The sequence below is a fragment of the Labrus mixtus genome, chromosome 15 (genome assembly GCF_963584025.1).
Source record: "Labrus mixtus chromosome 15, fLabMix1.1, whole genome shotgun sequence".
In the NCBI taxonomy this organism is placed as follows: Eukaryota; Metazoa; Chordata; class Actinopteri; order Labriformes; family Labridae; genus Labrus; species Labrus mixtus.
This window is the reverse complement of record NC_083626.1, coordinates 28947141-28969640: the sequence shown is the minus strand read 5'-3', so window position 1 is coordinate 28969640 and position 22500 is coordinate 28947141. Positions and strand designations below refer to the sequence as shown.

General features: G+C 45.4%; 2 protein-coding genes across 3 annotated transcripts in view; both read right to left on the bottom strand.

Annotated features, from left to right (window-relative positions):
• otud5a (OTU deubiquitinase 5a) overlaps positions 1–14972 on the bottom strand; it is a 21816-nt gene extending 6844 nt beyond the window's left edge. The window contains exons 1-2 of one of the 2 annotated variants that reach the window (XM_061058447.1): positions 14094–14972; positions 11559–11649 (exon numbers count right to left, since the gene is read on the bottom strand). In XM_061058447.1, the coding sequence (XP_060914430.1) occupies positions 11559–11649; positions 14094–14675 (673 nt within the window). In that variant the 5' untranslated portion in view covers positions 14676–14972. Of the gene's footprint in view, positions 1–11558; positions 11653–14093 lie in introns of both variants that reach the window. The other variant, XM_061058446.1, reaches the window with a different exon arrangement.
• A 5264-nt stretch (positions 14973–20236) lies between these two features.
• si:ch211-180f4.1 (uncharacterized protein LOC100144405 homolog) lies at positions 20237–22500 on the bottom strand (the record flags this gene model as incomplete). The annotated part of the gene is made up of 1 exon (XM_061057300.1): positions 20237–22500. A coding segment is annotated over one exon (465 nt), but the record flags the coding sequence as incomplete, so codon positions are not given.

Here is a 22500-nt window from a genome sequence, read left to right as displayed (position 1 = left end):
ACACGCACGCACGCACGCACGCATGCACGCACGCACGCATGCACGCACGATGATGTGTAGAGAGAGTCCCCTGTTTGTTCACACCTGCTGCTGCACAACCATGCGTGTTAGTTCTGTTATGAGTGTGTGTGTGTTTCATCACATCCATCCACAACACACACACACTCATGCACGCACACACACTCACTGCTGGTGAGAAAAAGGAAGTAGTCGGTGGCGTTCTGAGAATCGTTGTGGTGACAGACCATGTGACTTGCTGGAAATTAGACCAAGTGAGTCTCATTTACATACTGCTAAGAAGTGTGTGCATGTATGTGTGTGTGTGTGTGTGTGTGTGTGTGTGTGCATGTATGTTTGAGTGTGTGTGTGTGTGTGTGTGTGTGTGTGTGTGTGTGTGTGCATGTGTGTGCGTGTGTGTGTGTGTGTGTGTGTGTGTGCATGTATGTTTGAGTGTGTGTGTGTGTGTGTGTGTGTGGGGGCTCCAGGTTCATGCAGTTCACAGAGTCTAACAGGCTGAAGTCACAAAACGTTGATTCAGGCTCTCATCAGGTACGACGTGAACTTAACGTTGAATCTGATTGTGTCGTTGTGTTTGATAACTTCTGTCTTTGTTTGTTGACAGCATGCAGGATTCGGTTGCCAGGTAACAGCAGGAGAGACAGTTGTTCAACCTCCTCGTAAGCTTTGTGGATAAAAGCGTAAAAGAGCCTGTGTGCCCGTGTTTCAGCCGGCGTCCAGAGCGTTAAAAACCACCTCCCCCTTAGTGAACAGTTTTGTTGATGTAAGGTCTTTGGGTTTGAATTGTTGAGTTAAAAAAAGTAGAGTTAAATGTGTGTGTGTGTGTGTGTGTGTGTGTGTGTGTGTGGTTATCCGTTTAATGCAAATTATTGGAGAGAAAAACACACACAAAGCGGGAGTGTGTGATTCAGAGGGAAACTCCCTGCAGATCACCAGAGGGTGATTCATCAAACAACCTACACACACTGAGAGGAGAGGAGAGGAGGAGAGGAGAGGAGAGACCAAGGAGAGGAGAGGAGGAGAGGAGAGACCAAGGAGAGGAGAGACCAAGGAGGGGAGAGGAGAGGAGGAGAGGAGAGACCAAGGAGAGGAGAGGAGAGGAGAGACCAAGGAGAGGAGAGGAGAGGAGGAGAGGAGAGACTAAGGAGAGGAGAGGAGAGGAGGAGAGGAGAGACTAAGGAGAGGAGAGGAGAGGATAGACCAAGGAGAGGAGAGGAGAGGAGGAGAGGAGAGACTAAGGAGAGGAGAGGAGAGGAGAGACCAAGGAGAGGAGAGGAGAGACCGAGGAAATGAGAGGAGGAGAGGAGAGGAGAGACCAAGGAAATGAGAGGAGAGGAGGAGAGGAGAGACCAAGGAGAGGAGGAGAGGAGAGGAGGAGAGGAGAGACTAAGGAGAGGAGAGGAGAGACCAAGGAGAGGAGAGACCAAGGAAATGAGAGGAGGAGAGGAGAGGAGAGACCAAGGAGAGGAGAGGATAGACCAAGGAGAGGAGAGGAGAGGAGGAGAGGAGAGACTAAGGAGAGGAGAGGAGAGGAGAGACCAAGGAGAGGAGAGGAGAGACCGAGGAAATGAGAGGAGGAGAGGAGAGGAGAGACCAAGGAAATGAGAGGAGAGGAGGAGAGGAGAGACCAAGGAGAGGAGGAGAGGAGAGGAGGAGAGGAGAGACTAAGGAGAGGAGAGGAGAGACCAAGGAGAGGAGAGACCAAGGAAATGAGAGGAGGAGAGGAGAGGAGAGACCAAGGAGAGGAGAGGAGAGACCAAGGAGAGGAGAGGAGAGGAGATACCAAGGAGAGGAGAGGAGAGGAGAGACCAAGGAGAGGAGAGGAGAGGAGAGACCAAGGAGAGGAGAGGAGATACCAAGGAGAGGAGAGACCAAGGAGAGGAGAGGAGAGACCAAGGAGAGGAGAGGAGAGGAGAGGCCAAGGAGAGGAGAGGAGAGGAGAGGAGAGACCAAGGAGACTACAGATGAGGAGACAAGTGGAGAGGAGAGGAGAGGAGAGACCAAGGAGACTACAGATGAGGAGAGGAGAGGAGAGACCAAGGAGACTAGAGATGAGGAGAGGAGAGACCAAGGAGACTAGACATGAGGAGAGGAGAGGAGAGACCAAGGAGACTAGAGATGAGGAGAGGAGAGGAGAGACCAAGGAGACTAGAGATGAGGAGAGGAGAGGAGAGGAGAGGAGAGACCAAGGAGACCAGAGGAGGAGATAACAAGGACAGGAGAAGACAAGGAGAGATGAGAGGAAGAGAAACACAGAAGAAGAGGACAGGAAAGGAGAAGGGAAAGGAGAGGAAACAAGGGAGGATACAGGAGAGGAGAGAAGGAGACAGTGAGAGGAAAGAGGAAACAGCGGAGGGTAAACGTGAGCTAGTTCCTGCGAAACACCACAGATAGACTTCTGCAGAATTAATAATAAACCACAAACACAAAAAACACACACACACACGCATGCAAAACAAACCACAGCTAGCGCTCTGATTGGTCAGTCTGGACATTATTCTAAGAAAGGGGCGGGTTTCTGTTCTGTTTGTTCTGCTGCTGGTGTCGATAAAGTTTGTTATCTGCACCTCACAGGCCGTCTCCACCCTGACCAACAGCACCAGCCTGCAGAGTGCAATGCATTCTGGGTATCGCAGTAAGTGACAGTGATCACTGAGAAAGCAGAAATAAAAATGATTTATAAACATGTTTGTCGTTGCAATATGTTAGAAAATAACAAGTGTCACATCAAAGCTGGCCAATCGGGTCAGGGTCTGACGAGGTTACACTGACTTCCTCCTTCTGCAAAATGTATCTTCCTGTTTGGCAGGAAAAACAACTTCCTGTTTGCTTAAATGACACAAAATGACCCAGAACAGCCACCATGACAACACATAACCTGCGTCTGCGTGTGTGTTTGTCTGTGTGTGTGTGTGTGTGTGTGTGTGTGTGTGTCTGTGTGCGTGTTTGTCTGTGTGTGTGCGTGTGTGTGCGTGTCTGTGTGTCTGTGTGTCTGTGTCTCTGTGTGTGTGTGTGTGTGTGTGTCTGTGTCTCTGTGTGTGTGTGTGTGTCTGTGTCTCTGTGTGTGTGTGTGTGTGTGTGTCTGTGTGTGTGTGTGTGTGTGTCTGTGTGTGTGTGTGTGTGTGTCTGTGTGTGTGTGTCTGTGTCTCTGTGTCTCTGTGTGTGTGTGTGTGTGTCTGTCTGTGTGTGTGTGTGTGTGTGTGTGTGTGTGTGTGTGTGTGTGTGTGTGTGTGTGTGTGTGTGTGTGTGTGTGTGTGTGTGTGTGTGTGTGTGTGTGTGTCTGTCTGTGTCGCTGTGTGTGTGTGTGTGTGTGTGTGTGTGTGTGTGTGTGTGTGTGGGTCAGTTCTCCCTGACCGCACAAACTGATGACATCACCGAGGCCACAATCAACCACTTTGGCGTTGTATGAAGCGCATGCAGTGTCTGTTCTGTCCTGTCTCTATGACAACGGCCGCCGTATGACCGACACTGCTCCCTGAGTGGTATGTTATGTTGAACTTCATATTTAAATTTCACAGATTGCTCGAATGCGATCTCGTCTGTGATTGGACGACGGCGCTCACAGTAACTCTGTGTTGACTTAAGATGATAACCAGCTCTTTTGAATATTCTGAAAAGTTATTAATTTATTAAAAAATCCAAATGTTCATACAACTTTTATCTCATCTTTAAAATATATTTTTCCCGGCGCCTCATTGTACTCTTGCTGTAGCTCATCTGAATGCCGTTTGCAAGCCGCCTTTAAATGAGAAAAGAAGAAGAAAGCATTGGTAAATACTCTCATTCACAGACAGACCAATGGCGGCGGAGCTGCCTCGAGAGGTGACCATCGGGAGCGACTTAAGGTTCAATGTCTTGTTCACTTGGACACAAGGACAGGAAGAGCCGGGGAATCAAACCGCCGACTACCCTGCCCTTAGTGGACGACCCGCTAAATAACGCAACCGCTAAACGAGCTAAAACAATACAACGTTTAACCCGTCAGAATGAGGTTTGACTTGTTTACGCCACACAGACGGCGCCGTCTTATTGGCTGACACAGTCACAGTACTGAGTGAAAAGAATGCGGCAGAGGTCAGAGGTCAGTGACCTTCCCTCCGGTTAACTCCTCCTGACTGACTCTGACAGTGAATGAGAAGTTTGCTTCAGCCGGGTCATGTGACCCAGTGACAGGTCGTAGATCACATGACTGGAAGACAGCAGAGAGGTCACTGAGTCACGGAGCAGAGCGACCATATAAACCACCAACCAGCCAGTTACAACGCGTTCCTCATTCCTTCATTCATCTGTTCTCTCGTCCTCTGTCACATCATTTTATATTTCCTCTTCAGTTTGGTTCTTCCTTCCTTCCTACCTTCGATCTCCCCTTCGTCCTTTGGTTTGTACACTTCTTCCTTCCTTTGTTCCCTTTCTCCTTCGTCAGTTTGTTAAAGCTAAAAAGAAAGGGACTGACTTCCTTTCTACATTAATTCCATCCTTCCCTTATTTTCTTCTTTAGCCCTTTTCAAAGCCGCAACAAAGCTCCGCCCTCATTACACCTTTTTATTTACACACCGCAAAAGCAACCGTGCAACATTGGCGTCCAAGGCTGTGAATTCACATGGTGTTATGGCGTTGAAGAAGAAGGGCAAGAGGCATGGCCTTTTTCACACATGCACTCCTGAACATTTCTAGAGAATTTCAGGACTACTGGCCCTGAATCCTCCTGATCTGGTTGTTGGTTTGACCTGATAACTGCTCTCATATCTGACAAACCGAGGGGCGTCCAAAACGGCCGTGTGGGGGCGTGTCTTAAAAGCGCCTACCTTCTCTGGTCCAAACAAATCCAGAGCATTCAGGAGCAGAATCTAAAGTTAGAAGGAGGACATACTGGCTGCTGCATTTGTTTTGGTTGCCGTGGTAACATAAACAGATATCCATATCATTTGATTTTTACTAGAAACGTTTCAAAGTTTTAAATTCTGAAGTTGTTGTTTTTTTTCAAACTGTTGATTTTGAACCGTCAGCTGATCACGCTGTTTTTTGTTTTTTTTTGCATATTAAAGTATTAGGAGTCCTGACACGCCAGACAGGATGTTTGTATCGAGAGGAAAAACACCTTCAGGGATGACTGACAAGGTTACCGTGACAACCTCGTCATAAACACATCAGACTGAGTGAAACCAGTTCAGCTGGAGCAGCGACGGCGTCATGTCAACACGGGTTGCTCTCGTGTCATCCTCATGCGCTGCGTTCAGGGACGCTCGGACATCTGACATTTCCACCGTCAGCTGATGATGATTTCATACACAGCAGAAGAGGAAAATAATCAGATGGATGATTCATGTGGGCTGAAAGATGAAAGGACTCTTGACACAGCATGACCAGCAGCAGTGCATGCTGGGAGGTTATGAGCACGCAGGGAGCATGCGGGACACACATCTCTGACCAACCAATCAGAAGTTGCTTAACAGGTTTGAATCATGACACAAAGTTTTCCTCATGTTTGGAAGGAAACAGCTGACAGCACGTGATGTTGAGTAACAGATCGTCTGCTCTGAGCGTCCGGATTCATTTCATCCAATACTTTGTTTACAAAACGTTTAAAAAGCTGGAACACGGTTTGACATAAAACTCAAAACTATCAAATCATCAGACGAGCTGCTGCTTCTTTTCCTTTAGATTTACTTTTGAAAAGACTCATCATACTGTCCTGAAAGATCTTTAAGTTCCTTCTTTGTAAAAACAAAACAAAGACTCTTTATTTTCTGACATGAATGAGGAAGTTTAAAGGTCACATATTAAACTAAATCTACTTCCCCATGTTCCTCTAACTCTAACATGTGTCTCTAGTCTGTCTACAAACCCCCCAATGATGAGAAAAGTCCATCCTCTCCGTCTTTAACCTGCTCCACTTTTCAGAAAATGTGTGCTCAAACAGGTCGTTTGGAGATTTTCCCTTCATGACATCACAAAAGGCAGTAGCCCCTCCCCCAGGTGGGTGACACTCCCACAGCTAGGTGTTTGTTAAGAGGCTTAAGAGTCAGTGAGGGGGCTTCAAACTGTTCACATCACAAAAGCGACCCACAGATGAGGTCACTGAAGGTGGCCTTCATCAGTCACAAACGTCAAAAGAAAATTCAAAAAATGCAAAGAAAGCTCTTCAGCCCTGATGAGTCGGCTCGTTAGCCTTCAGCCGTGAGGTGAACTCTGCTCTCGCTCGGGTTGTTTGTTTCATATTGAAATACTTTCTGACTGAGTGTTTCTAACAACAATGTTGGTATGCAGAGTGGATCAGCTGACTGTGTGTGTGTGTGTGTGTGTGTAAAATCAGTCTGTTGTTGTTCTTCAGGAATCAGATGAGAGATGAAAACAAGCAGCCAGCAGCGTCACACGCCCTGAACATCACTCGGACTCATTGACATACTGAGACAGCAGCAGCAGAGCAGACGGAGCTGACAGCGCCCCCCACAGGCTGCTGGTCATCGCACGCACGCACGCACGGCTAAAGACCAGCACATCATCTTTCTCTAGAAAGAATTTTATAGACAAACAAACAGGAGCAGGATGTTAAATTGTCGGTGTAATGTCTCACTCTGGATGAAAACTCCAACAGAAACTAAACTAAAGAATTCTTTTGAGGTACTTTAACTGAGTATTTCCTGCGGCTTCATACGTTAGCTTCATTATTTGATTATAACTGGTGCAGTAATGTGTTACATCCCGCCACATCTTATTTAAATCCACTTCACCCTGTGTCTCTAGTCCGTCTACAAACCCCCCAATGATGAGAAAAGTCCATCCTCTCCGTCTTCTGCCTGCTCCACTTTTCAGAAAATGTGTGCTCAAACAGGCCGTTTGGAGATTTTCCCTTCATGACATCACAAAGGGCAGTAGCCCCTCCCCCAGGTGGGTGACACTCCCACAGCTAGGTGTTTGTTCTGCCCTGAGTCTGCCTTCTCACCGTAAACAATAGGACATGGAGCGAGAAAGCACAGAGTACACCCAAGCCCTTCCAGAGAGGGGGCGTGGTCAGACACAGCTCATTTACATATTTAAAGGTACAGACACAGAAACAGCCTGTTCTGAGCAGGGCTGAAATAGAGGGGTTTATAGACATGATCAAATACAGGATCAGAGTGGATTTAGAACAAGAAACTTCACACACATGTTTTGAGGAGCTCTGAGACTTATTTACTCTGAAGAAGAGGAGGAGGATATGTCGATATTACCTTAAAGGTACAGTCACTGTTTTGTTTTCTAGAACAGGTTTTTGCTTGTGTTTACCGTGTTAACATTTACTGTCAGAGAGGAATGATTGACAGGTCAGACAGGTTTCATCTCACACCCAGCTGTGTTTAACAAAGTTTTGTCATTAACCTGAAGCCAGCGTCTTCCATGGTTCAAATAGTTGACGCGTACAAACAAATTGGAACAGTGCCCGACTCTGAACTGAAACTTGTTGGAAACAAAGACTCGATGGTTTAACGCAGTCGACAGAGAATCTAAAGCTGGTGAAGAGCGTTGCAGTTCTCAGGAAAACGATGCAACAGGACAGTACACGATGTTGTGGGTGCAGGGAACACAGCGTCAGCGTCTTTTTGTGCTCCTCCTTCTTTATGCTCAAGTTGAAAATCTTTCAACTTTTCAGAAAGGCGCTGTCGGTGTCCCCGGTGCTCTTTTCCAAATGTTTGATATTCCCCGTAGTTTAGGCGCCTAAAGATCGTGTCTTGTACCCTCATCCTCCTCGCCTGAACGGGAAATAAACGATCTCAAATATAAAACATGCAGTAAAAATAACGGAGCAGTGTCGGTCACACAGCGACCGTCGTCAACAGACTGTTGTCATGGAGACAGGACGGACATGCAACGCTTTTCTTCTAAGAGCACAAACGTTTCAGGCAAACACTCCCGAGCGCACAGCCAGCGCTTCCTAGTCCCCGTGTGTGTGTGTGTGTGTGTGTGTGTGTATGTTTACACAACAAAACAAAACCATTTCAAAAATGTTTTTATGGAGATCGTCTCATGATCCTCAGGCTGCGAAACCTGATCAGAAATGACACCGTTTCCACAGAACACACACACACACACACACCTGGACTGTGAAATGTTTGATGTGTCAAACCTGTTTGACACCACACTGTCCACTTTCTGTTTCAGGTAGGCAGGTGTGTGTGTGTATGTGTGTGTGTATGAGTGTGTGTATCTGTGTGAGTGTGTGTGTGTGTGTGTGAGTGTGTGTGTGTATATCTGTGTATCTGTATCTGTGTGTGAGTGTGTGTGTATCTGTGTATATCTGTGTGAGTGTGTGTGTGTATCTGTGTATATCTGTGTGAGTGTGTGTGTGAGTGTGTGTGTGTATATCTGTGTATCTGTGTGAGTGTGTGAGTGTATCTGTGTGTGAGTGTGTGTATCTGTGTGTATCTGTGTGAGTGTGTGTGTGTGTGTGTGTATCTGTGTGAGTGTGTGTGTATCTGTGTATCTGTGTATATCTGTGTGAGTGTGTGTGTGTGTGTGTGTGTGTATCTGTGTATATCTGTGTGAGTGTGTGTGTGTGAGTGTGTGTGTGTATATCTGTGTATCTGTGTGAGTGTGTGAGTGTGTGTGTGTGTGTGATTTCTTTGAAATGTCAAACAAAGCAAAGAAACAAAGTCCCTGAAAACAGAAGTGAGAAGGTTCGGACTTAAACCGAGACACACTGACATTTTAACTTCACTTTATCACAGAAACTCTGACGGACGAGATGACGTCCACGTTGTGTGGAGGTCAAACCTGCACCAGACGCTCGTCAACATTTCACAAACTTTGAGACTTTCAGAAACCAAATGTTTTAAAACGACACAATCTGACATTTCAACGATCGATACCAAAAAGTCCAGAAACTTTACAAAACATTTCGTACGACAGGTGTGTAGGAGAGGAAAGACCCGCCGTCTAAATTACACGGGACTTTCAGACGAACGTTTAAGCTGACAAAAAACCACACACATGCAGGTCAGCTCTCAAAGCATGCTGGGTAAATGTGCGTTTAAATGAGGCCTCTAAACTGGGACAGAAGTGAAGGTGTGTGAAACCCAGGAACAATCAGAGTTTATAATCTAACAACAGGAAGACAGGTGTGAGGTTACAGGAACAGCACAACATGTACAACACACACACAGGTAACACACACACACAGGTAACACACACAGGTAGGAGTGTGATGACATAAGAGCAGAAACATAATATATGTTATCTGAAACAGACGCTCCACTCTGAATGGAGCTGAAACCCTCATCTTTCACTCTGACCCACATATCTGCATACCTTCCCACCACACACACACACACACACACACACACACACACACACACACACACACACACACACACACACACACACACACACACACACACACACACACACACACACACACACACACACACACACACACACACACACACACACACACACACACACACACACACACACACACACACACACACACACACACACACACACACACACACACACACACACACACACACACACACACACACACACACACACACACACACACACACACACACACACACACACACACACACACACACACACACACACACACACACACTCTGTCTGTCTGTCTGTCTGTCTGTCTGTATCAGAGCGCCCTCTACTGTCTGAGCAGACTCACAGCAGCAGCACAAACAGGATTTTTAGGGTAAAATACTTGTCACTACTCAGGGCGCCGGTAGCCTAGTGGTTAGTGTATGTGCCCCATGTACAGAGACCACCGCCCTCCAAGCGGGCAACACAGGTTCGAATCCGACCTGTGACTCATTTCCTGCATGTCGTTCCCCACTCTCTCTCTGATTTCTGACTCTATCCACTGAACTTGAGCACTTTTATCCCTTATGGGCACTTGGGAAATATTATTTTTAAGCACCCAATACCTGACTGTAACTGTTTTATTTGATTTTAATTACTGACTTATCACTGTAGTCATTTCAAGCTTTTAAATTATTTTAGTGTATATATTTTATTGTTCTTATTGCTCTTTTATTGATTTTATTTTCTGTAGTAGCTTTATCTCATCTCTCGTTGTTTATCATTTATGTATGTTTTCTCGGCATCATTGTAAATGAGGGTCGCCCTCAATGATCTCTCGGAGAACTTAAATAAAGGTTGATGATGACTGTCCTGTCTCTAAGTAAAGTCACAAAAAAAAAACACAATAAACCTTAAAAAAGCAATATGAATACCTGTACTGACGCCATGGCAACACAAATATAAGTCCTGTGTACTAATTGTAAACTTTCTTGTTTTTAATTATCAACCTGCAGCACTAAAGGCATTCAGAAAAGGTCCCTAAACACGTACGGCTCATTTTAACCACTTTAAAAAGTAACAAGATGCAAAACGGGGAAGATTTCAGAACAAATAGGATAAAGACAAAACCTTCAATCTCAGGTATCAGTGATAATCTAGCTGATGTGTGTGGTGTCTGTTTCTGCACAGACTCTGCGCTCTGTCTGTATTTTCAAGGCCCTGACACACCAAGGAGACCGTTGGCCTTCGGTCCTATTTGGACCGTTGGTGAGCGGTCATCGCCCTAGTTTTTTGCGGTGTGTCCGGCTCAGTCGCCCCCTGTTTGCCTTTTTCTCCTCATGTTGCTGTTCAGGACTTTTTTGTGTGCCGGTCATTGAACACAAGGGGGACTCACATCTCCACTCTGTTACCACCACTCCCCCCATCGTCTCCCTCCGCCTTCGTCCTCTCTCAAACCCTCCGTTTTGACGGTTCAGAAAAACGACTGTTTGTGTGTGTGTTTATGTGTTTATAAGGTTTTTATTGAGTTTTATACCACGAACATCGTATTATCTCGTGCTGTCGCGAGTGAATCTGTCACATTACCGGGGGAATTCCTTTGTCTTCATACTCCAGCTGTCCGGCTGTGCTCTCCATGCTGCGGACTGAGAACACAGCCGGTGGGTGTTGACGGATGAGGATGCACGGACCCATAACAGACCGGAGCGGACAAGCAATGCACACATATCTGGTGGAAGTTTGCCGTTTTTGGGCAGGTAACGCGGGACGTAGGTTACTACTCGTCCTGATTGGTCAGCTGTCAGAAAGGCGCTTGACGTCAACCAGCGCTTTTCTGAAAAGTTGAAATAATTCAACAGAAAAAGGCGTCGGGTGCAGCGCTTTTTGAAAAGGCGTCATACTTTTTCCTTTTTCCACAGGGTCGTATTTAAAAAGGCGCAGGCAGTTGAAAAAAGAAGTCAAGTGTGAACACGGCCTTAGTGTTTTTTCCGGGCAAAAAAAGTGTGTGTAATTTTATTTGTAAACAACAAGGTACCCCGTGCACACCCTAAACATTCTCTGTTATGCACCGTTGCAGGAACATACCATGACAAATAAATCTTTTAGAAAAATAACTTTTAGAAAGAACTGAGAGTGAAACAGCAGCACAAAGGAGAAGATGAACAGCGACACCTGCTGGTGACCGGAGGAACTGCATAGACACACCTGAGGAGAGAACGAGGCGTGTGTGTGTGTTTGTGTGTATAACTCACCCACGGCTCTGAACAAACACGCTCCGTCCTCCTTCATCTTCTTGATGACGAAGCCTTTCTTTTCTGTCAGAGCTTTTTCAAACCAGTGCTCCTGCTGAACACACACACACACACATACATACACACACACACAACCACAAAGAGACAAGACACACGCGCACACATCAGTCTGTGTATACAGCACACAGGTAAACAGTAACAGCACTGCTGAGCTAAAAGAACTGCATTACCCAGAATTAATTTCTTTCCAGGCGCTGACATTTTTCAGGTTTACAAAAGGAACACTGATTTTCTTTTAGAGACCAAACTGTTAATTTAACCTCAAGGGTACTTATCTTAAATAAGAGAAGGTAGGCGGTTTTAAGGCGCCCCCACACGGCCATTTTGGACGCCCCTCGGTTTGTCAGATATGAGAGCAGTTATCAGGTCAACAGGTGTTGCAGTGATGGAAGCGGGCAAGAGAAGTGGTTCAGATAGAAGTGATTGTACCCGACCTAAAAAGCCTCTGCATGTTTCTAATAAGCTCCACGAGCAGAAACGTGCTCAAACTAGGATCAATATTGGAGATGCTTTTGAAAAATGGAGAGAGGTTAGAACACAGAAAGGTTTACAGACCCATGCAGAGCTGGATAAACACTGAAGCTTCAGAGTCCACCACATGGTGACCTGTGTGAGCATGGACTCTAGAGAGGAGGGGGGGGGGGGGGAGACAGCTCTCTATAACGTTTAGAACTGCAGTACCCATTTTAAACACTAGGGGTCAGAGTTACATACTGCTCCTTTAATCGTGGAACAGAACACTTTTATGTTGTATTGATTTTAATAATGAACAACTTGTATAAATTAGGTTTTAATGTGAGATTAGACCTTTCTTCAATTACACATTAACATGTATTAGAATCAAAGTGTTGAACCTGCCATCAGCGTCACGGTCTACTTCACATTTTGTCAATCAACAGAAAGAATCTTCATAATTTGGCTCCGCCTCTTTTGTTTTGGTGCCATTTCAGAGCGTTAATATGAAACTAGAGACAAAACACAGCTGTGTCCTCAAACACTTCATGATCGGCTTATCATGAAGGTTGTCTCTTGGGGTTACACCCCGGAATGTTCACCAGCCAATCACAGAGCTGACATATAGAGACAGACAACCAGCCACACTCACATTCAGAGAGTCAGCAGTTAACCTAACGAGCATGTGTTTGGACTGTGGGAGGAAGACGGAGAACCAGGAGAGAACCCACACATGAACAAGGAGAACATGCAGACTCCACACAGAGAGACTCCTGAAGGACGGGGATTCAAACCAGGAACCTCCTCACAGAGAGACTCCTGAAGGACGGGGATTCAAACCAGGAACCTCCTCACAGAGAGACTCCCGACAGACGGGGATTCAAACCAGGAACCTCCTCACAGAGAGGCTCCCGACAGACGGGGATTCAAACCAGGAACCTCCTCACAGAGAGGCTCCCGACAGACGGGGATTCAAACCAGGAACCTTCACACAGAGAGGCTCCCGTCAGACGGGGATTCAAACCAGGAACCTCCACACAGAGAGGCTCCCGTCAGACGGGGATTCAAACCAGGAACCTCCACACAGAGAGACTCCCGTCAGACGGGGATTCAAACCAGGAACCTCCACACAGAGAGACTCCTGTCAGACGGGGATTCAAACCAGGAACCTCCACACAGAGAGGCTCCCGTCAGACGGGGATTCAAACCAGGAACCTCCTCACAGAGAGGCTCCCGTCAGACGGGGATTCAAACCAGGAACCTCCTCACAGAGAGACTCCCGTCAGACGGGGATTCAAACCAGGAACCTCCTCGCTGTGAGGCGACAGCACTAACCACTGCACCGCGATGCAGCCACCATATATTTCTTATATTATTGAATTACTGAGAATATGTCTGTTTTTAACTTCTTGCTATTTTAGCTGAGTCTCTTCCTCTTTTTTTTTTTTTTTTTAAACTGTTGTAACAACCAAATTTCCCCCATGAGGGATTAATAAAGTTTATCTTTTCTTTATTAAAGGCAGGATTCATTCATAGACTGACGTAAATAAAAGCCAGGGTTTTTAATTTAAGTTTTACGGTCATTTAAAAGTTTGTATTGTTCATTAATGTATTTAAGTTTCTAATATGTGTATTTTCAGTTTTTTAATTTATATCTGATCTTTAAAGGCTTTCCTTTATCATCTGTTTGTTTATCTATTTACGTTTATTTATTTTTAATTTAAAACAAACATTGAATCTCAAATCTTTAATGAAACGGAGCAAAAAAAAAACAAGAATTAAATTTGATTGATAAAAAGCACAATTTACACTAATTAGCGTGTTAAAGTACCTTAAAGGTAATGCTAACCCATCGACACCTCACCTTTTACTGTTTATATCACCTGTGTGTACACAGCAGTGTTAGCATTGTGCTTTGCTAGCTCCCTGCTAATGCTACATCAGCTAGCGGTAGCTTCCCATCAGCTCCACTGTGTTGTTAGCTTATTGCTAATGTTATTATAGCTAGCGTTAGCTTCGTACCTGCTCCACGGTGGCAGGGTCCACGGACTGCAGCCGGGCCGCGTTCTCGTACTCGTCTTCGCTGTTGTTTCCGGCTCCTTCCTCGGTTTCCTGGCTGGACCCCACTCCACCCGGTCCGGTTACCCCGGGCTGGCCTCCACCGGCCAGAGCTGCCACCACCCCGCCGGAGCAGGTGCCTGCCTGTCGCCGCCTCTTGCTAAGCCCGGGCCCGGAGCAGCAGCTGCCGATAGCTCCGCCGCAACCGACGACGCCCGCCGACACGACGAGTTCCCCGCGGGACCCGGACACCATGCCGCCGCTGCTGTCCCGACTGTCAACGGGACCCACCGGAGACACAGAGCCGACCGGCGGCGGAGAGGCCTGCTGCGGCCGGGAGCTCGCCTCGATGCTCCGCCGGTCGTCCCTCGCTGAGGGCGGAGCGGGCTGGTAGGACCAGGGCGGAGGTGAAGCCCTCGGCCGGGCGCCCGTCCGCCCCGGGTGAGGGTGAGGGTGAGGGTCGGAGCTGCTGCGACGGTCACTGTCATCGGTGTGATCCGACACGCCGACCCCAGAGCTCGGTTTCTTCTTCGGGAGAATTGTCATGGTGGCTGTGTGAGTGTGTGTGAGTGTGTGTGTGTGTGTGTGTGTGTGTGTGAGGGAGGCAGGGAGGGGGTCAGAGGGTGACGAGTCCTCCCTTTCTGGATCAAACTGTTCGGTGTGTTCGCCCTCCGGCCCGGCCGCTCGGTTAAATAAACCGAGCAGAGGCTCCTTACGAACCGAAAACACCGAAATAAAACCCGACTTGGCTCCTTTTCGACGGTTTAGTTGAACAAAAACAAGAAGCGTCTCCCTCTTCCCGTTCAGCCGTCCAGTCCACAAAACATCAACACAATCTGACGGAGGGCTGTGACGTCACTTCCCTGTTGCGACGGCAGGTTTTACGTCAGGCCGTTTATCGACCATCATTTTTTATTATTTGACTGATTAAACATGATCATATATGAGGTTCATTTCTGTCCTTTATTTTCTTCTACTTTGTTAATTTACATTCATTAAACTGTTGTGATTTAGTTTAACTTACAACAGCACAAAATAACTGACTGTGCCTCAGTATTCAGGTTGTTTTGAAGAGAGAGTCGGTATGACCTGAGGGGAACAAAACAGAGATGTGTATCTGTCAGAGGGGTAAACGTGTAGAACTACGGAAGAGGATTAGGGCCAAACAGGAGGACGATTTATTCCCCCATTGTGCACTTTGAGAGTCTTGCTTTGAAGACCTCGGTGGTGTAGCGCCAGGGAAATATTTGTGGCCGTAGGGATGAGAAACCTTATTTTGAAATGTATTTACCAGCTCAATAACTCATTATAACTAAATCATCCTTGAAGAGCATCAAGTGCAGCACTGCATGCGATCAATCCAGGATATGGAAACACTGGGTTTATCCTCTGAGGGAATTTTTATTTATTGAGTGATTTTATAACACGCATTGAATTTATGTTGCATGTTTTTATTCTGTGTTTTGTATTTCATGTCTTTTGTAGTTTCCTATCTGGATCCGTAATAAAGTTTGATTGATTTGAGAAAAAAGTCGAAATATCAGGAATTATTATCAAATCAGTGTCAGATTTGGCATCAAAAAGTATTTACACTTAAAATAAATACATCTAGGCTATTTCATCAGACAGGTGTGTACAACAGAAATGAATCCATCAGAAATTTCGGGATATATATTGGGGCTGTCAAATGATTAACATTTTTAATCATGGTTAAGCACACTTTTGATCACGTGTTTGAAATTTAATTATTTAGCATTTTAAAATAAAAATAGTTAGGCTTTTATTTTTGAAATTTTGTACTTTAGCTGAGAGTACTTTACTTGCTGTGTGCTTTTATTTTGAAATAAAGTAAGGCCCTTCTGGTCGATGGAAAGTTAGGACAGTTACGATGCATTCATGTGTTGTCGGACACATCGTAAAGACGACTTTCAGAGTTGTAGTTGTTGGATTTAAACTTCAGCCTCAATCATGCAGACACCTAACAAGACAGGTCCGATTTATTGCGCTTATCAAGTAAAACAGAAAAGTTAATCTAATATTCAACAATTTATTTAGCAGACGCTTTGGTCCAAAGCGACGTAAATCAGGGAGTGAGTTTTCAAATCATCCTCATAGTTTTTGTAAACACCATATTATTATGGATGTGATAATGCTGAGCCAGAAGTGACCACATAAGGATGAAGAGGTGGAGCTGAAGCGGAGGGCGGGGCCAGAAAACACGTAAAGTTAGGCTGCATTCATGGGGTGTTGGAAAAACAGTTTTCCAATTCGGAAAATGTCTGCTCAAGTCGGGACAACAACTGGGAAACCTGGGAAGGAATTTTGGTGCCTGTAGGGGCCTTAGGCAAACGTTATTTGGGGGCCGCTTTTCAACCGCCATTATGTCTGTCAGTCTGCTGTTAGATGGGGCTCCCTTAGGGAGGTTTCCTACTGTTATTGCGAAATTTGCACGTTTTCAGCCACTTCTGCGGTTTAATGTTTGTCAGCACTCAGGGGCCCCGACCAGGTGCATGCCTTGCCTGTTGACAGGCAGCACCTTCACCCGAGAGTTGACAAACCTTTAACCACAGCAGCGGCTCAATATGTGCATAGTGTGCAATGGCGGTTGTAAACCTCCCTAAGGGGGCCCCATCTGACAGCAGTCACTCATAGCATAGTAAATGACTGAATGTTGCTCGTCCAACCCTAAATATGGAGGAGAGATACTTGATTAACACAACTTCCACTATTGTTATAAAGTTATGCTTTTGTCCACCTGAGAAACATCTCCAAGATCAGATCAATCTTGTCGTTTAAGGATGCTGAGGTCCTCATCCATGCCTTTGTGTCATCTAGGCTGGATAACTGTAATGTCCTTCTGTCGGGTCTGCCAAAGAAAAGTCTGCGAAGTCTGCAGATGGTTCAGAATGCTGCAGCTCGTGTTCTGACCGGAGCCTGCAGATATGACCCCCGGTGTCTCTTCATTGGCTCCCTGTTCATGTCAGAGCAGACTTTAAGGTGCTGCTGCTAACTTATAAAATATTAAATGGCAGCGCACCATTGTATCTTACCGACTTGGTGAACCCCTATGTGCCTGCCCAAGCCCTGCGTTCTCAGGGGACGGGGTCTTCTGAGTGTCCCAAAGGTCAGAAAGAAGACAGTTGGTGAGCGGGCTTTTTCTTTCCGTGCACCGACACTTTGGAACAGTTTACCTCTGGACATCAGGCAGGCTTGTTCTGTTGAGGTTTTTAAAGCAAAGTTAAAGACTCATCTGTTTACTGTTGAGTATGAGTCAGGATTTCTCTGTATGTTTTTCCTGTATTTTAACTGTATTGCTTTGTACAGCACTTTGATTTAAAGCGCTTTATAAATAAATGTATTATTATTATTATTATTATGCTGCATTCAAGTGCTGTCAGACACATCGGAAAAACGAGTTTCCGAGTTGTAAAATGCTCGTGAACAGCTTCTGAAGTCGCAACAACAACTCAGAAACTGAAAAGAATTAGGTGCCCAACTTGACGTCAGAATCATCATTAAATGGAGGTGCAAAATACCTTTTGGTAATGTTAACATACTTTTCATTAATTCACGTATTGCACATCAACTTCTTGCTCAAATACAATTTGTAAAAGTTACATTCCGCAGATCTTCTTCAGAGCATCAACTTTTTTTTTGCGCTCTTGTTACATCATTCCGACTTTCTTAACTGAAATCACATGAACACTTTTGAAGTTGGAAGAACAACTTCCCAACTCGGAAACTTGGACCACCCGAGCAGCACATGAATGCAGCATCAGTGTGACTGGTTGTCTATCTCTATATGTCAGCCCTGTGATTGGCTGTCTACCAGTCCAGGGTGTGACCCCGCCTCTCACCCAATGACAGCTGGGATCAGCTCCAGCCCCCCCCCCCCCCCCCCCCCCCCCCCCCACGACCCTGAATGGTAAAAGCGGTATAGATGATGATGGATGTCTCTTCAGAGTGTATTTTAGTCCAACTGAACAAGACAGTCTTCAGTTCAGGTAGCCCCGCCCTAACTCCGCCCCCTCTTCCTGGACCCTAAATAGGACCATAATTTACTAAGTGACCATCATGCTGTGTGGAAGAAGACGTGAAACTAAAGATTGAGATCATAAAACTCAACAGAGAAATATTTACTGAGGGAATAAATGAACTGAGAAGAAGCGGGAACATTTTTATATCATAGACTTCTTTTTAATCAAACTGATTTATACAACCAGAAATCAGACAAGAAGCTGTGGAGTGACAAAGTGTGTATTTATATAACTTTCTTCACACACACAGACACACACACAGACACTCACACACACACACACACACACACACACACACACACTCACACACACACAGACACACACACACACTCACACACACACACACACACACACACACACACACACACTCACACACACACACTCACACACACACACACACACACACACACACACACACACACAATCTTTAGTTACAGTTGGTGCTCAGTGTTGAGTATAATTAAATAATAATATAAGCAATAGTTGTCTTCAAATATAGAGCGGTACACTTTATACAAAATACCCTGCATATTACTGTCAAGTTTATTTTAGTGTCATGAGGAGAGCAGTGAGATGTAACTGTTGTTCCCTCTGATCACCACCGGAGGGCGCCACAGCTCAGCTGTCAACCTGAACTCTGGAGGTTTTCAGGATTCATGTTTACACCGTGCAAAAATATCATCTTCTGGTGTTTTTTTCTGATTAACTGACTTTTTCTGCAGACAAAATATTTTATGTCGGGTATGTCTTGGACTCGGTTAGTGTGGTCTTGACTCTGACACTTCTTTCTGCAGATCCTTTAGTCTTTAAAAGGGACCATCACTCATGATGTGTTATTTAATCATCAATTTATCTGCACATTATTTTCTTAATTTAAGCCCATTAATCCTCCCCAGAGTCTGACGTGACGCCTTCAGAAATTCTTCAGAACAACAGTCAGAAAGGTTTCAGTTCGCTGTGATATAAAACAGAAAACCCTCCCGAGAACCAAAGAAACATCTTCATAATAATCATGTTTTCATATCTACAGATAGTGAACTCTTGCCCGCAGCATCCTTTGGGTGTTTGTTCCTGAAGTGATCTGGTGACAGTTGAGGGATTATTTGGCTAAAAGTGAACGACGAACCTGCAAACTGACGGATCACGCTCACAAACTGTTTTTAAATCTGCTGAATGATGACGTTCAAGACATTCTTTTATAAAAATGCTTTTACTCTGTTCTTATTTTAATTTATTAGTCTGATTTTGTTGTCTGCTTGTTTACTCTCTGCCTGTTGCTTTAATTGTCTCTCTGCTTTTATTTTCTGTTGTAAAGCACTTTGTTACTTGTATAGAAAAGTGCTATACAAATAAAGTATTATTATGATTATTATTCTTACTTCATATAACGTCCTTTTCATGTCGCTGCGGTCAAATTTGTGTTTCATTCTGACAAAAGGACGACGTCATGAATCAGACATCAGTAAATTTCATCATGACATTGTTTTCTTGAATCCAAGAGAAGCTGTTTAAATAACTATGGGATGTTTCTTTGCAGCCATGTGACGATGACATCATGACATGAAGAGAGATTGAACGTCCTCCGGCAGTTTGCAGGTGGTCACACAGACGTGGTTTTATACAAACAGTCCTAAATATGAGTGCAAAGGCATGCAGCACCACCCTCCTCCACCTCCCAGTGCAACAGATAAAAACCCAGAAGAAGAAGAAGAAGTCGGTGTGACAGGATATAAAACAGAGATTAAAACATCAGCGTGGTCACTGTCCGAGCACAGAGTGTCGATAAAGTTCTCCACGTGGTCTGTAACAGTGAATGTTCTTTGACCTGAATACATCCTGCTGCTGACGGACGCAGGGTGTTATTACTATAGAGGAAGATGGTTACCGTGACAACCACTGTGTTTCTAATAAAACAGTAATGCATTCATGCTGACGAAGACAGCGCGAGTCAAGTAAAGTGAAGAGCCTGCAGAGATTAAAGGTCCCGTACTCAGACTCAACGTTTGTTTTTAGTTCAGAGCTGAACTGAAAGAGAACCGAACGCTGAGACAGGAAGTGACATCACTGAGACAGGAAGTGACATCACTGAGACCGAACCGCTTTTTTCCCTGTGAAATAAAAGCTATAAAAACACGTCGTTGTTTAAAGCAGAAAGTCTTTGATAACATGTTTAAGTCTCCGTTTAACTGTTCTTCAGAAAAATAAAAAAACATGCAAAAATATATTTATATATGTTTAGATTTCTGTCTGTAAAATAAGGTGTCATCTGCATACGGTTTGATATGTTCGGAGGTTTGAGAAGCAGCTAACTGTTTTTTTTACCCTGTAAAATAAGATGTCATCTGCAAACGGTTTGTTCGGAGGTTTGAGAAGCAGCTAGCGGTTTTATATACCCTGTACAATAAGGTATTATCTGCATACGGTTTGATGTTTCCAGAGGTTTGAGAATAAGCTAACGGTTGTATTTAAACTGTAAAACAACAAGAAAGAAGTGGACACGTCATACTGTAAAATGAAAGCCTAATTCTAAATGATGTTGTGAAATATTCGGATGTGTGCGACCTTTGTGAGAGACGAGCAGCACATTTGAATACGGGACCCTTAAGTGCATCTCTGAAAAGATTTAAAGTGAAATCTTCCACGAGGCTGCCTGTGCTGAGTGTTAGTGCTGCATTCGTGTTCATCAGATGAACTAAATTACAATAATCTGATTTTTTTTAACAGTACAGCTTCTGTCAATGTGCTTTGACAGCAAGGAGACGGAGGGAGGACGGAAGAGAAATGGAAGAGAAAGAGATGAAATCAGCAGAGGAGAATCAAACATCTGGACTCACAGACGACAGTTCGTCTTAAAGTCTCTTCAGATGCTGCAGGAGGAAAAAATCTTCCAGTTTAAAACCAGCGAAAGGCCCCCGACCGGCCCCTGACCCACAGTTTGACAAACACATGAAAAGTCCAGGGGAAAGCTCGTGTACGGTGGCCCTGAAGTTCAACTCTAAAAACTTTGTGAGATGTAAATAAATCTGATGGAATGTCACCACATGATTTTGCATTTCATGACGTTTTTTTTGCGTTTTGTGAAATATTTTTTTGAGGTTCAGTGAAATGTTTTTGCACCTTAAGGGCCACCGTACTGGTTTGTTGGAAACAGAATTAGAAGAACTCAGGACGGAATCATTCTGGTGTTTTACATGTTTTGGCTCAATCCCTGTGTTCAGATTCTGCATTTCTGTAGAATCTCTTAATAGAGATTAAGTGAAGCCAAAGGAAGGAAACTAATATGGAAACTTAAAGCTCCTGTGGTTTTGAAGTTGGGGGGGGGTCAGACGAGATCACAGCACGCTATGTTTAAATCATCCACAGCAGATATTCACTGTGAGTGATAAATGTCATCATTAAAATAGAGAAGGGAGTTTTTGGTCAGAAAAAAGGATCTCTGCAGGTACAGGACAAGTGAGAAAAGACGTACTGCTTTGTCCCTAGAGGGCGCCAAAGTAGACACAAACCAGAAGTTCCTCACAGGAGCCTAGAGGATGGAAACAGGATTTAAAGTAAACAAACTAAACATGAAAATAAAAACACCAGAATGTTCCTTTTAGAGTGAATCTGCACGGCGTCATGGCGTGTTTGTTTTCCTCCAGCTGGTGATCGGTCAGTTCCTCTCCTCGCTCTCTGCAGCCTCAGGTGTTTGTGTTTGTATGACATCTTTTTAACCCTGCTCTTCGTCTGTCAGGCTCGTCAGGAGTCACATGACCTCTGTTTGCTGGTAACTTCCTCGTTCTCTTCTTTCCTCCCTCGCCCCCCCTCCCTCGCTCCCTCTGATGTCTCTCCGTTAAAACCTCCCCTCCCCTCCCCTCCCCCTCCTCCAGCTACCACATGTACGTCTTTGTGGTGTCGATCTGACTCCCCCCTGCCTCCTCCTCCCTCCTCCCCGCCTCCCTCTCCTCGTCTTCCTTGTCGTCTTTGTCCTTCTCGGCCTCGCTCTCCCACAGCGTGATGAGCGGCGGGTACAGCTCGTTCAGGGGGATGGAGGTGGCGTGCTGCATGTACTTCTTCAGCGAGTGGCCGCAGGACTTGTGCTGCTGCACGCGGCGGCCCATGTAGACGACCAGCAGCGCCATGATGGACAGAGCGAACATGGAGCCCATCACGGCCGCCAACGCCACGCTGCTGCGCCGGGACGCCACCATCTCCACCGAAAAGCCCGCCTCCTTTGTGGTGACATTCAAACAGGAGGTGTGGACGGGGGAGGAAGGGGAGGAGGAGGACGTGGGGTTCGGAGAGGAGCTGGGAGAGGAGGAGGTGGAGGTGAAGGAGGGAGGAGAGGAGGAGAC